The sequence below is a fragment of the Quercus suber genome, unplaced genomic scaffold (assembly GCF_002906115.3).
Source record: "Quercus suber isolate HL8 unplaced genomic scaffold, Cork oak 2.0 scaffold_29, whole genome shotgun sequence".
NCBI classification, from domain to species: domain Eukaryota; kingdom Viridiplantae; phylum Streptophyta; class Magnoliopsida; order Fagales; family Fagaceae; genus Quercus; species Quercus suber.
The window spans coordinates 909,404-925,223 of record NW_027069494.1 but is presented as its reverse complement, the minus strand read 5'-3'; the positions used below and the strand labels follow the sequence as shown (position 1 = coordinate 925,223).

The 15,820-nt window shown below is 34.7% G+C and overlaps 1 protein-coding gene across 1 annotated transcript; it reads right to left on the bottom strand.

Moving 5' to 3' along the window:
* Positions 1–10,875: 10,875 nt before the first annotated feature.
* LOC136066257 (uncharacterized mitochondrial protein AtMg00810-like) lies at positions 10,876–12,130 on the bottom strand. The gene is made up of 3 exons (XM_065770300.1): positions 12,000–12,130; positions 11,722–11,862; positions 10,876–11,581 (listed from the first exon to the last, which is right to left on the bottom strand). Exons 1-3 carry the CDS (start codon positions 12,128–12,130, stop codon positions 10,876–10,878), a joined length of 978 nt encoding a protein of 325 aa, XP_065626372.1.
* Positions 12,131–15,820: the final 3,690 nt, after the last annotated feature.

Genomic DNA, 15,820 nt, shown 5'->3' with positions numbered 1-15,820 from the left:
AACCCCAAGTCTCCGTCCCAAAACACGCGGTCTTTGGGCCCAATCCTCATTTCGCCCCAAGGCCCAACCCTTGCTATCACAGCTCGGGAGTGCCGAGCTTCATTAGTAAGTTATGATCGGCATAATTTTTACCGAGCACTTTTATTGAACGGCACTTCAACTTTGTTCGGCTCAAAGAGGGCCCTCCAAACGCCAGCACCTCGCTCTGACCTGATGTGGGCACCAAGTCCCAAAGCCACCCAGACCTAGACTCCCACTTACCACCCCCCTAATTGGACCTTCCGTAGCACTCAACGCGCCCTGACTCTGCCGAGCTGCCAACGAATGTGGGCACCAAGTCCCAAAGCCACCCATACCTAACCTCCCATTTAGAGAAAATCCTACTGGACCCTCTGTTGCACAAACATGAGAAGCATTAATGACCCTCGCCTGAGCTGAGTACTATAAATAAGAGGGAAGGAGAAGAAAGAAGGGGTTGGTCAGAAAAAGGGGAGAAAAAGAGAGTCCGGAGAGCAGTTGGGAGGAAAGATTGTGTCGCCAAGAAGGAGAAAGGTGATCTCAGTGAGTCCTTGGTTGTAGGATCACCCATAGTAGGAAATTCAGCCTTACAAACAAATTAGTTGTGAGCCCAAGTGGGGCTGAGCCCATTGGCCTCATTTGCGACCCGCACAACTCTCTTTACAATCTTCCTAATAAGACTCTTATTATTAAGTGCCACATCAATTTGCTCTTTCCTCTTCCTATCGCTGATAGTTTTTTTGCACAAAAATGGATTATTTCTACACCATCTTCTTTTATACGGTGGAATCTATTAAAAATAAATAAATAACCAGTTTATATGATAGAAACAATAACTCTCAATTTGTTTTTTGTTTTAATTTCTAACGTAGAAGACTCTTGAAGCCAACAAATTATATGCCTAGTTGTCCACTCTCTTTCAAGGAATGTAAAAGATAATTGTACACTTTATTAGCCAAAATAATTAAATAATTGTGAAATTCATTTAGGCTATATATATTCATATACTTAATTATGTATATTCATAATAATTTTGGTTCTTTTTATTTTCTTCCTCTTAATGATATGTATATTATAATTGAACATAAGATGAGTGTTATAAGACCATAAAGAATAGTTAGAAATTATTTCAAAATAAAAATATAAAATTTCTGCATATTTTACGGGACATCGACTAGTTTGTCTAAAAGCTTTAAACACATTAGTTTGCTGTTTACCCATGCATATATATGTGAGTATTTCTGGGTCTGATTTTGATTTATGGACAGTGTCGGAGGAATATATATATATATATATATATTAATAGCATACGATGAAAAAGACTGAAAGTTGAAACGTAAAGCACAAGTCATACGTACAGTAGACATTTGTAGAAAAAGGCCATGACGACAGCCATAAACAGGTATGCAAAAAGTCATAGGATTAATGTAAACATATACCATTGTGTACAGTGTACACTCAACATTTTAGATATTTTTGAGTAAAGAAAGCACGTGTTCATCAAGTTGCGGTAACACGTTATTAAGCTTCCCCCATAGGAAAAGACAATTGGGTTGTTAAACAATTGACTATGCCTTGCTTAAAAGAAAATGAAACCTTACTAAGGTTAGTCGCTAATTAAAGTGTGGAACAACTACTTCTAGAAGACTACAACACCGTTATTAATATAATATGTAATCTTCTCATCAAGAAACAAAGAGGAAAAGCCGAAAAGTATGAAATTATTTTTGAATACAGGCAGCAGGCCTAGGATTATTCAATATTTCAACCATTGTGATTGACTTCATGAATTCCCCCTTTGCAATTTGTCAAGGTTAAATTATAATAATGTAAATTTCCAAACTAAAACTTTCTATGAGAAATAGTAGGTACACATCAAATTTATTGTAAAAATATTGTGAATGTAACAATAAAAAATTATACGAGAATAATAGAATTTGTTTTTCTTTTCTGCCCATGTATATTGATTTTAACTTTTCAAAATCAATATTTCTGGCGTATAAACATATTAAGATTCGTTTGAATACCGCTTATTTTACTGAAAACTGAAAACAATAAAAAAAATATTAAAAAAGTTACTGTTCACGTATTTGGCACTGTTCATAAGTCTAAAATCACTGTTCATGAACATTGAACAGTGGCAGATGCGCGTCTAGGGGAAAAAAAAAAAAAAAGCAACCTAGAAAACACAATACCCAAATGTCACCTAAATATCCACCTAAATTGAATAAAGTCTTCTTTTTGCATGTCAATTGATATTTTATAACCATGTATCTCTATATATTTTATGGATAATAAGCATGCGTTTGGTATTGGTTTAAAAATCCAGTTTTTTTATTATTTAATTTATTTTTGCTACTATTCACGAGTCTCATTATATTTTTTGATATTATTTATGAGTTTCACTGTACATGGATAATAAGCATGCGTTTGGTATTGGTTTAAAAATCCAGTTTTTTTATTATTTAATTTATTTTTGCTACTATTCACGAGTCTCATTATATTTTTTGATATTATTTATGGGTTTCACTGTACTATATCAACTATTTTTTAGATTTATCTACAGTATTTTTTTTTTGATGAAAATATCTACAGTATTTTTAGTAAAAAAATTTTAGTTTCAGCTAAATAAATTGTTACTAAGTGTGGATTTGGATCCACGTTTTCAAACCCACGATTGTGTTTCTTTCAATTTTTTTCTTTTCCTGCTGCTGCGCAAGAGTTAGGGGACAAACGGCTACTGTTTATGAACAGTAGCCGTATAATGTTGACTCTTCAGCTCCTTTTATCAGTCCCGTGGGTCCGTAGACAATGCACGGGACTCACAAATATCACTTTTCAGCAACTTTTTTATTAAAACTAGGTCCCATGATACTATTCACACATTTAAAAATTATTTTGCTACAGTGTTTTCAATTTTCAGTTTTCAGTTTCAGTAAAATAAGTTCTATCCAAACGGACCCTAAACAAACACTAATATATAAAAGACTGTTTAGAAAACAGGTTTCCAACTACATAAATCTGAGTAAGAAAGCTTCAAACTTAATAAAATTAGTTGCAAACGACTCAGTTGTTTTGATTAAAGATCTTCTATATTCTTTTATCCAACACTATAAGTGTATAGCAATAAAGTTGGTTGTTTTTAAAAAAATGAAAACAGAAACAGAAGCAAAAGTGCTCAGTTATCTTTCCAAGCAAATAATTTTAATCCTAAGAAATATTAATTTAAACTGTTCCTTTTCCTTACAGCTGTGCATGAGTTTGGGTTGAGACTTGAGAAAACCCAACCCAACCTATATATATATCCCATAGTATCTCAAAAACCTAATCCAACCTAATTTGAACCCGTACGAATTGAGTTGGGTTAGGTTTCGTCATGTTGGGGTCATTTTGTCTTGCACAAAAATGTGAGGTTTTTTTTTTTATTCAGCAAAAAAAAAAAAAAAAATGTGAGGTTTTTTATTACTCAGTTATTTAAGTTCATTATTCAATAAATGATTGCAATTTTGCACAAATGAGTATAATATTAAAATTTGATCAAAACTAAATCTCAAAATATCAAAATAACTCAAATAATAATTTTTAAAATACATATAATTTTTAAACTATTAATAATATGGCTTAGATGAAGTTAATTAGATTAAGATTATGTTATCTTGAACTTGATCCAACCCATATATGTAATTTACCATTTATAATAAATAAATAACTAAACCGCCCAACCCATATCTCACAAAAAATTAATTCAAAATGTTGGATTGGGTTGAGGTGGTTAACAATAATTAGCGCCCTTACTTTCAAACAATTGCTTATGTAGTGGCTCAAAAAATAAAGGCCCAAGCCCACTTAGATTAGTGGTACCTTGTCTCTCAAATCAAGCCCAAACAATAGAATTTTTAAGAAAGTGGGTGACTAACTCAAGTGCAATATAAGGTTAAGTCCAAGTCTAGGACCAAAGAATCCTAAGTACTAGAAAAGTGCAAATGGAAAATCAATTAAGGATAATATTCCCCTCGGGCAAATCCGAGGATCAACTTCTTGTGTATAAATTTAGTTCTGGTTCTTTACAAGGTAATCCTGAATTCTCCTCGCTGTTCTCTTGTTACTTAGAAATTGTCCATCTCCCTTTTCTGGGGGGTTCCCTTCCTTTTATAGCACTTTACCACGCATCCCAGCCCTCCACTTGTATGTCTCAAGGCATTTCTCAGGATACTTGTCCCATCAATACCTTGCTGAAGGTGGTAGAAGGAGCTACTAGCTATGAAGTTACTGTTTAGGGGTCATTTCCACATTAATGCAACCGATAAGGTTGGTTCAGGGCATTGAATGCAGAGTTGGGAGGTATATCCTTCAGGAAACTCCTCCCACCATCCTTGCCCCCGTTGCTATCTCTTCTCCTTTCCTTGGGCCTTTAAAGGATATCAATTGTCCTAATTCTCTTACTCTCCTTCAGTCAGCGGAGTCCTCGAAGTTCGCTTTCCTTTCTTGGTCTAGATTGGACAAATTAATCCTCGACTAAGACTCCTTAGTCCTCTAACCCCACACAGTTTTCATGTGTGATGTTTTTTTTTTTTTTTTTCTTTAAAAAAAAAAATTATATCAGTGTTAGTGTTGCAATTATAAACATTGATTAAAAAAACAGGTCCAATTTATATTATCTCCCCAAAGTTAATCTATGAAATTGATTACTTAACTAAAAACAGTTCAAATTATGAAATTAGTAGTTTATTATAACTAAAAAAAAAAAAAGCACTAAAAAAATAATATTATATTATAAGCAAATTCTGCCACTCTTTCTAGACTTGGCGGCTAATGTTATGGTCATTTGATTCATTTTCCTACAACAAGTTCTACTTTAATTATAATATAACACCACCCTCGAGCTCCTAATTATACAATGGAGTCAACAATTTTCTGGAAAAGAAAAAGGCTTACAATCATTTGAATCTGACAATTATTCGATTTAGTCATCAAAAAGCAGAAATAATTGGTCAATCAAACAAAAAATTCAATAAAAAAAAAAAATACAATAACAAATATAGTATTTCATGATAATTGCCGTTCTTTTTTAAAAATCCATTCAAATAATTATTTTTGATCTTGTACTGAGGTTCAATGACTCATTCTTCATTTATTGTTGTGACTACAAAAATAACCCGCAATTTTTTTCGATTTAAAGAAACGATTATAACATAGTTGCACAAGTGTTAAATTAGTAATGTAGGGATAAGGGTCTAAAATCGTATATTGGATCTTGGGCTTTGTCCGAGAACATTGACAAGTCCGAGGAGGGATAAATAGTTATGAGGAATTCAAGTTCAGAGTCTCATAAATAAGAAATGAGTGGAAGGCGGTCCGAGGAGAAATTCCTCCTCGATATGATAGATATCGCTTAGATGTGTACTCCAACGATGAAAGTAACCTACATAGAAGCCCCAGTGGTAGGGATGTGCCTCATGAACATATGAGAAGGAAGGAAACCCAAAAATATCTAAGGAAAAGATGCTACCACCGCATTAAATGCACTGCAACTACTTTTCTGGCTGCATTTATGTGGAGAAGACTCTTGAACAGTGTTGTCTTGGCTACCACAACTCACAGAAAGCCAAAGAAGGTGTTTGATGAGACGGACACTCAAATAAGAGCTCAAATGATTAACAAGTGTAGAATCAGGATGGTCTAAGAGGAACTATATAATGTAAGAGACCCTTCAAGATGAGGGGATTGGAAAAAGAGAAAGAGAGTACTGTAGCAATCAAAATTGTACTTGTACCCCATTGTTACTGATTTAGATAAAAAATATCTTCTCGGACAGTGAACAGATTCAACTTTATTTTCTTTGTTCTTACTTGATCATCTTGTAAATCCATACTAACAGTTGTCAAATTCATTAGGGCCTAGTTCTCCAACCCACTCTCTATAAATCTATTATTCAGGGCTCATTGGGCCAAGATCTCATACATCTTGGGCTTAGACTGCAAAACGTGTCCCTACAAGTAATTATGTTAAAAGTGATTTCTAAGAAACAAACTGGTCTTAATTTTTAAAAATAAAAATAGAAGCACTTATTTCTTGGCCCTAGCATAAATGGACTTTCTCATTCCAAAATCTCTTTTCATACGTCCAAAAGATGTAAAAAGTTTTGAACTTTCATTTTTCAAAAAAAAAAGAAAAAAAAAGGCAAAGGTTAAATTTGGATTACACTGAATAATGAAACCCCCTGCGTTTAGCCTTTTTTCTGTGGGTCCTGTGCACTATTCATGGAACTTGTAAGTACAGATTTGAGTAAATGTTAAGTTAAAACTGGGTTTCACGGCACTATTCACATATTTAAAAATTATTTCACTACAGTGTTCTTAGTTTTCAACAATAAGCGGTATCCATTAGTCAAATATCGACATCTAGATGTAGCTTTTTCCACGTCTAGATAAAAGCCTTTGATCGTATCAAATGGTATTTTCTTCAAAATACTCTCCACGTCTACAATTTCTACTCCCATATTGTCAACCTTTGAAAGTTCTGTTTACTCTTACGCATGGCTTACTACCAAATTCAATCCATTAAAATTAGATACTAGCAGTTAATAAGCTGGTTACGGACAAGGCAGTAATTGTTTACGAAGTGAAAAACTAATAGAGAAAAACACTTTGGGGCCGAGCCCAATTCATCAAATCGACTATGAATAAATTGCTATACAATGAAACTTACAAGACCTCCTGTACTCAAAAGCAAAGGAGATTTGGAATAATGATAGGCATAAATGCACTTTTCGTCCCTACATTTTGGGATCATTTTTATTTTGGTCTCTATATTTCTATTTTACCACTTTTAGTCCCTAATCCAATTAATGCATGTTATTTTAGTCATTTTCGTCAGCTAATAGACGGAAATAGCTGACGTGGCTAACGGTATGATTAAAATATTATTAAAAAAATGACATCAAATAAAATAATATAAAAAATTTCTAACCTTCTTATTTTTTAAAAAGAAAAGAAAAAAAGAATTAAATTAATTTTGTTTCTCTTTTTTTTCTTTTTTTTTTTTGGGGAACAACATGAAGAATCTAGAACATGTATTCTTCCCCATCAATCATGTTCTTCATTTTCTTCCCAGCAAACCTTACCCAGAAATTTAAAAAATCAATATTTTTTTTTCTCTTATCTTATATTTCCTTAGCAACAAAACCCATAAAATCAGTCAGATTTACAAACACAAAGACATGCCCACAGATTTACAAAACACAAAAACATTCAACAATTACTCTGTCATTCTTTCACATTCCCATTACAAACACAAAGACCTTCAAGGATTCAAAATACCTTCAACAAACCCAAAGTCCTTACACGCCTTAATCCAAATTTACAAACCCAAGCAAACCCAAATAGCAAAAACCCCAAACTCAAGATTGCTTTCCTCTTCCTCACCAACTCCGACCTCCACTTCGCCCCTCTTTGGCAGTAGTTTTTCCAAAATGCCCCTTCCAAAAACCTCTACAACGTGTATGTCCATGCCAATCCTTCCGTCAATGTCACCCACCCTAAGGGCACCGTCTTCGAATTCCGCTTCATTCTGGTGAAAAAAACCTACCGCGGCTCGCCGACGCTCATCTTCGCCACACGCCGTTTGCTCGCCACCACTATCATCGATGATCTGGCCAACACGTTTTTCTTCTTCTTTTTTCTGTATCGGATCTCCTTGGAGTTCGAATACGGGTTGATGGAGCCAAATCTGTCTCTTGGAGCCATTTGGGTTTGTAAAAGTTTTGGAGATTTGGATTTGTTTGGAACAAGTGAAAGAGTCAGAAACGGTGTTTGAGGAAAGGAAGGAAGTGAGGGTGTGGGTTTTTATAGAGGCAAGTTAGAAAGACAGAGAGTGTGTGTGTTTAAGAGGGTGTGGATTTTGTGTTGTTGTGATATGGGTCTGTGTTTGTGTTTGATCTTTGTTTTGTTTTGTTTTGTTTTTTTTTTCTTTTTTTGTTTGTGTTGTTGTAATCTGGGTTTGAGTTCTTTGTTGTTGGGTTGTATTGGGAAGAACAAGAAGAACACGTTGGAGTGTTCTTATGAAAATTAATAATGATAAGTAATATTTTTTTTTAATTAAATTAGATTTAAGGTTTTTTTTTTAAAAAAAAATTTAATAATATTTTAATCGTTACATCAGTGCCACATTAGTGCCACGTCAGTCAATAGGATGTTTCGTTAGCCACTTTAGCTATATCCATCTATTGGCTGATGGAAAGGACTAAAATAACACGCATTAATTGGATTAGGGACTAAAAATGGTAAAATAGAAATGTAGGGACCAAAATAGAAATGACCTCAAAATGTAGGGACGAAAAGTGCATTTACGCCAAAATGATGTTACATTAACAATAATACAATACATTGAGCATATATACTACTCAGATGCTAAGCAGGGCCTACCATAGGCTTAGGCCAATAAGGCCATTACCTAGGGCCCCCTTACTGGAGAAGGCCCCAAATTTGGGGACAAATTTTTTTATTTGTTTTTTATATATAAATATTTTTGGAAGATATTAAAACATTTTAGTTTACATTTTTTTTCACTATTAGGAAGGCTCAAAGAATTAAGTAATGCTAGAGATAGAGATAAGACAAATTTAAATAAATAGGTCTTACAGCACGGCTCGCCGACGCTCATCTCCGCCACGTGCCGTTTGCTCGCCACCACTGTCATCAATGATCTGGCCAACACATTTTTCTTCTTCTTTTTTCTGTATCGGATCTCCTTGGAGTTCGGATATGGGTTGATGGAGCCATATTTGTCTCTGGGAGCCATTTGGGTTTGTAAAAGTTTTGGAGATTTGGATTTGTTTGGAACAAGTGAAAGAGTCAGAAATGGTGTTTGAGGAAAGGAAGGAAGTGAGGGTGTGGGTTTTTATAGAGGCAAGTTAGAAAGAGAGAGAGAGTGTGTGTTTAAGAGGGTGTGGGTTTTGTGTTGTTGTGATCTGGGTCTATGTTTGTGTTTGATCTTTGTTTTGTTTTGTTTTCTTTTTTCTTTTTTCTTTTTTCGTTTGTGTTGTTGTAATCTGGGTTTGAGTTATTGGTTGCTGGGTTTGTGTTGTTGTAATCTGGGTTTGAGTTCTTTGTTGTTGGGTTGGATTGGGAAGAACAAGAAGAACACGTTGGAGTGTTCTTATGAAAATTAATAATGATAAGTAATATTTTTTTTAATTAAATTAGATTGAAGGTTTTTTTTTTTTTTAATTTTAATAATATTTTAATCGTTACATCAGTGCCACGTCAGTCAATAGGATGTTTCGTTAGCCACATTAGCTATATCCGTCTGTTGGCTGACGGAAAGGACTAAAATAACACGCATTAATTGGATTAGGGACTAAAAATGGTAAAATAGAAATGTAGGGACCAAAACAGAAATGACCTCAAAATGTAGGGACGAAAAGTGCATTTACGCCAAAATGATATTGCATTAACAATAATACAATACATTGAGCATATATACTACTCAGATGCTAAGCAGGACCGGCCATAGGCTTAGGCCAATAAGGCCATTGCCTAGGGCCCCCTTACTGGAGAAGGCCCCAAATTTGGGGACAAATTTTTTTATCTGTTTTTTATATATAAATATTTTTGGAAGATATTAAAACATTTTAGTTTACATTTTTTTTTCACTATTAGGAAGACTCAAAGAATTAAGTAATGCTAAAGATAGAGATAAGATAAATTTAAATAAATAGGTCTTACAAATAGACGTGTTACTAATCACAAGTAATTTAAATAGAAAAATGTTAAAAATACTATAAATTTTACTACATAAATTTTATTTATTTAATTATTTTTATATAAGATAAAAATTATCCTCTAGCCTAATCTAAGTGTATATGTGTGCGAAACTCTCTTCTAAAGACTTAAATCTAGGCCATTGTCCCCCACACCCCACAAGAACTTATATTTATAGAGTTATCACTGCACCAAGGGTGCATGGTGATCTTCATAACTTTTATAATTTGATGTGACAATAAATATAATAGGTAGATTTCAACAAACTATTGAATGCATTTTTGAATGAATATTTGTGATTGGTGATATATCTTTGTAATTCTCATGTTGTAAATTTTATAATATTTCTAGTATTTTTGTAAGCCTCGGGTCATTGATTACATTCATTACAACACCAGTTTGTAGTAAAATTTGTTATAACTTTAGCATTTTCTCAACCAAAAAAAAAAAAAATCATATTAAAGAGTAAAAAGAATGGATTTTAAAAAAATTATTATATAAAATGCTAGTTAAATATTATTTAAGTGATAACATAAAGGCCTCATTTGAAAATTTCGCCTTAGGCCTTCAAAACGCTTGGGTCGGCCCTGATGCTAAGCTAGGCTTAAAAAAAAATAACTAACTAATCTAACATATAAAACTAACTACTAAAGACTCACGTGCCTAACATGTGTGATTTAAAATTTAACTTGTAACAAACAAACAAAAAAGCTACAGGTAGTTTTTGTACATAACACTAAGCTACAATCGTTTGTCTTCTTCTTCTTCTTCTTCTTTTCATTTTACAACTGATTTTGTCTTCTTCATTTCTTTCTTCTATCTACAATTGTGACCTTTGTTGCTTCTGATTCTGATACTCCCCCTCAAGATGAACAAATGGTGAGTGAATGTTCACTATGCCCATCTTGGAAAGGAGACTACAAAACTGATTTAAACCCAAGGCTTTAGTTAACAAATCTGCCAGTCGACACCGTGTTTTAACATGGATCAGTTTGATCACTTTTGCCAACATTTTGTCTCTAACAATGTGGTAATCAATCTCTATTTGTTCAGTTCTCTCACGGAACACAGGATTTGAACCAATGTGAATAGCTGATTAACTATCACAAAACAATAAAGCTTCCCTATTATGTTCAATTTGAATATCTCTTAGAAAGTACAAAATGCAAACTATCTTATAGGTTGCAACAGCCATGGACCTATACTTAGCTTCTGCTGATGATCTAGAGACTGTGGGTTGCTTCTTTGACTTCCAAGATATCAGTGAATCACCAAGGAAAATACAATAACCTGTCACTGATCTTTGAGTGTTTGGACATGAGGCCCAATCTGAGTTTGCAAAACCCTTTACATGAAATTTTGCACTTGAGGAAAAGAAAATCCCTGTACCTGGTACATTCTTCAAGTATTGTAGAATTCTATGTGTGGTAGCTAAGTGTGGCCTCCTTGGTTTTGACATATATTGACTCAACTTGTGCACAACAAAGGTTATATCTGGTTGAGTGATAGTCAAATACAATAACCTCCCAATCAACCTGCTATATGAACTGGGATCATGGAGAACATCACCACCATATTTGCTTAATTTTACATTCTGCTGCATTGGTTTTTTCACAGGCTTACAACCTAACAAACCTGCAACTTTTAATACCTCCAAAGCATACTTCCTTTGACACAGAACAATACCTTTCTCTGATCTAGCCACTTCCAAGTCAAGAAAGAACATCAAGTCACCTAGATCCTTAAGCTTAAACTTCTGATCTAGCAGCACTTTAAACTGATTCACTTCTTCTTGATCATTACTTGCAATTAAAACATCTCACATAGACTAACAAAACAATTAAAAGACTAATTTTGTTGCCTAGTGATGATAGAATAGTCAGATTTAGACTGAGTGAAGCCCAGTTGAATCAAAGTAGAAGAAAACTTAGAGAATTATTGCCTGGATGCTTGTTTAAGGCCATAAAGGGACTTGTTTAACTTGCAAACTAGCTCCCCCTTGCCGTGGAAGCCTAGTGGAAGAGCCATATAGACTTCCTCAATCAAATCCCCATGAAGAAACGCATTGTTCACATCAAGTTGGCTTAAAAACCAGCCTTTCACAGTAGTCACAGCTAAGAAACATTTGACAGATACCATCTTTGCCATAGGGGAAAATGTATTTGTGCAGTTAATGCTCTCCTTTGTGTGAATCTCGTGGCTACTAATCTAGTCTTATACCTCTCTATGGAACCATCAAATTTATATTTGATTCTATAGACCCATTTGCAACCAATGAGATTCTTAAGAGCAGTGAGAGGAGTGACAGTCCATGTGTTGTTAGCTTCTAAAGCAACTATCTCAGTAGCCATGGCTTTTTGCCATTTAGGGTCATGAACAACTTGGTGGTAATACATAGGTTTAGTGCTTAAAGAGATAAAATTGCAATAGGATTTATAAGAAGGGGATAACTTCTCATAGGAGAGAAAAAGAAGAAAGAGGGTAAGCAGTACCTAGCTAATGAATTGAAGTGGAGTTGCTTGATGTTACTTGGTTGTAATGGTAAGACTTCAGGTAAGAAGTAGCCTTATAAGTTCTAGTTGATCTCCTAAGGTGAATATCAGGAATATCCTGGACATCAAGAACATTCTATACATCAAGGACATCTTCAAGGAACTCATCATTAGGCTCATGATGAACCTAAATGATAATATCATCAAGATGTTCTGAACCAGAATTAGAAAGACCAGAAGGAGAAGGTTGGGATGTTGGAGAACCAGAATTGAGATGTGATGGAGTAGGAAGGGAAGCATCTAGTAAGAAAATGGAAGGAATAAGAGGAATAGTAGGTATAGGAGAAGAAGAGACATGTGGAGGAGGGGATTGAATAGGAAAGGGAAAGACATGTTCATGAAAGATAACATCTCTAGATATAAAAATAGAATAAGTAGTAAGATCAAGCAATTTATAACCTTTGATGATAAAGGGATAGCCAAGAAAAATGCATTTTCTAGCTCTAGGGGAGAACATAGACCTGTGTTGAGCAATAGTGGAAGCAAATTATAAGCAACCAAAGACTCTAAGATGAGAATATGAAGGTGGTTTGTGAAAAAGTAATTCAAAAGGAGTTTTGTAGGCTAGAATGAGTGATGGAACTCTACTAATAAGGTATATTGTTGTGAGAACATAGTCACCCTAGAACTTTAAAGGAAGATTAGATTGAATTTGCAAGGCTTTAGCAATAGATTGAATATGTTGATGTTTCCTTTCAACAACAAAGTTTTGTTGAGGGGTATAGACACAAATTGTTTTATGGATAATACCAGTAGAATTATAAAATTATGATAGATTGAACTCAAGAGCATTGTTTGATCTTATACATTTGATTTTGACTCCAAACTGTGTGAGAACCATATTATAGAAAGAAAGAATAAAAGGTCTAACTTTAGATTTAGATCTCATCAGAAAAACTCATGTTGCTCTAGTAGCGTCATCCACTATAGTTAAGAACTTTGTGAAACCTTCTAAAGTAGGCACAGAAAAAGGACCCCACACATCCATATGAATCAAATCAAATGAAAATTCAGATATTTTATTATCAAAAGGAAACAGTAATCTCTTTTGTTTTGCCAAAGAACAAACAACACAATCCTTATTACAACAATTCAGCAAAGAAGGTAAAACATGACCTAGAGATTGAAATTTGACATCAGATGGATGCCCCAATCTTGAATGCCATAAGAAAGAAATTTTTTGGAAAGAACTGGAACTTGAAATAGATCAGAAAGCAGTGAAGTGTTGAGCAGATAAGAAGTCGTCAAGTGAAAGAGATGCTTGAGACAAACTAGAATTTCACAAGAAGTATAATCCATCAAGAATGTGGCCCACTCCAATTGTTTTCTAGCATATAAGGTCCTGTATAAAGCAATAAGAAGAAAGAAAAACAAGGCATCAAGGTTGACTTTGTAATGGTACTAACTAACAAAAGATTGAAAGAGAAAGAATGTGCACATTGAACATTAGTGAGGGTTAATTGAGATGACAAGGTAATAGTTCCTATGTGTGTTACTTTAGTTGTTTCCCCATTAGGCAATTCAACCACAGAACAATAGCAGCAATAGAAGTTAAAAAGTTCATGGAACACACAATATGGTCAGTAGCTCCAGTTTCTAAAACCCAAACATTAGGCCTTATAAAGAGTGGGAAAGAATTGAGAGAGTAGCTGGATTCGAGGTCAGCTGGGCCTCCTAAGAATAAGAAGAATAGGGAGAACAGAGAGAGAAATCATTGAACATTACATCTATTTTCTTGAATTGCTAGTATACAAGTTGTTTCTCTCTTATACTACTCCCTTACCATATGCCTTTAGTAACTGACGAACTAACACACAGCTGTCAACTAACTAACTCACTATACCAACGGTCAATGTAACTAACTCTAACAGACTCATATTGCAGCAGCTATCAATGTCTATCATATTGAAATAAGTGTATCAATGAGTATTAATAAGTAAAGTATTAATGAGTAATCCTAACAATACTCCTCCCTTTATAAGACCTTGCCCACAAGGTGAGGGAACCTCTACTGCATGATACACAAACTCTCCCAAGTAGTATCTTCAAGACCTTCTCCTTGCCATTGGATCAAAAATTGAGTGATGGTTCTTCTACGAAGTTGATGAGTCCTTTCTTGTAGTACAACTACTAGTTCTAAAGTGACAACTCCATCCAAGTCAGTAGGTGGTAAGGTTGGAATATAGACCACATGTTGCCCAAGCTTAGACTTCAAGCAAGAAACATGAAAGGTAGGATGTAGCTTAGAACTAGGTGTAGATCCAACCTATATGACACCTTACCAATCCTTTACAGAATCTAGAATGGGCCATAATAGTTGGGAGATAAATTTTGCACTCCTTAAGGGACTTTTTTTTATAAGCCTGAAGTCTAAGAAACACCCAATCTCCCACTGCAAAACTCCTTTCTGTTCTGTGCTTGTCAAAATATATCTTCATCCTTTCTTGAGCTACCACCAGATTATGCCTTAACAATGAAGTCAATTGCTATCTAGATTTCAAATGAGCATCCACACTTTCAACCTTTGTTGTGCTAGGAATATAGTCCATAAGCCCAGGAGGGGGATATCCATACAAGGCCTTAAATGGAGTAAGCTTGAGAGAGGTATGGAAATTAGTGTTAAACCAAAATTCAGCAAGGGGCAACCATTCAACCCAAGAAGTTGGTTTATTAGTTGCAAATGCTCTTAAGTAAAGCTTAAGACTTTTATTCATAACCTTAGTTTGGTCATCTGTTTGAGGGTGATAGGCTAAAGACATGGCCAACTAAATGCCTTGAAGCTTCATCAACTCTTGCCAAAAATGAAAAGCGAAGATAGGATCCCTGTCACTGACTATTGAAGTAAGCATACCATGTAACTTGAACACATGCTGCATGTAGAAAGCTGCTACCTTAAAAGTAGTATATGGATGAGACAAAGCTACAAAATGGACAAACTTAGTAAACCTGTCCACCGCCACTAAAATCACATCTTTCATTTGGGATTTTGGAAGACCCTTAACAAAATCCATGCTTATAGCTCCCCAAGGCTTCTCTGGTATAGGTAAGGGTTGTAAAAAACCAGCTGGATTGCAAGTTTTATGCTTGAGCTTTTGACAAGTATCACACTTCTTGACATACTTGCTCTTAACTTAGGCCAATAGAAATCCCTTTGAACCCTGTATAAACTTTTAAGATAGCTTGAATGATCACCCAAAAGGACCATCATGAACTTGCTGAAAGATGGTTGTCTTCAAGGAATCACAAGTACCTAAATAAATTATGCCCTTATATAAAAGGTCCATTTTGCATAGTGAAACCCTTAGGACCATCCCTCACTGATTGAAAAGCCTCCAAAATACTCTAAATCAATGGATCAGTAGCATAGTTAGCTTTAAGCTGAACTAACTAGTCAGGAGTGGGAAATGAAATCATGCACAAAACATCCTCTTGTGAAGAAGTTTCACCAACCTCCACCTGCCTGGACAGAGCATCAGTCATCACATTCTC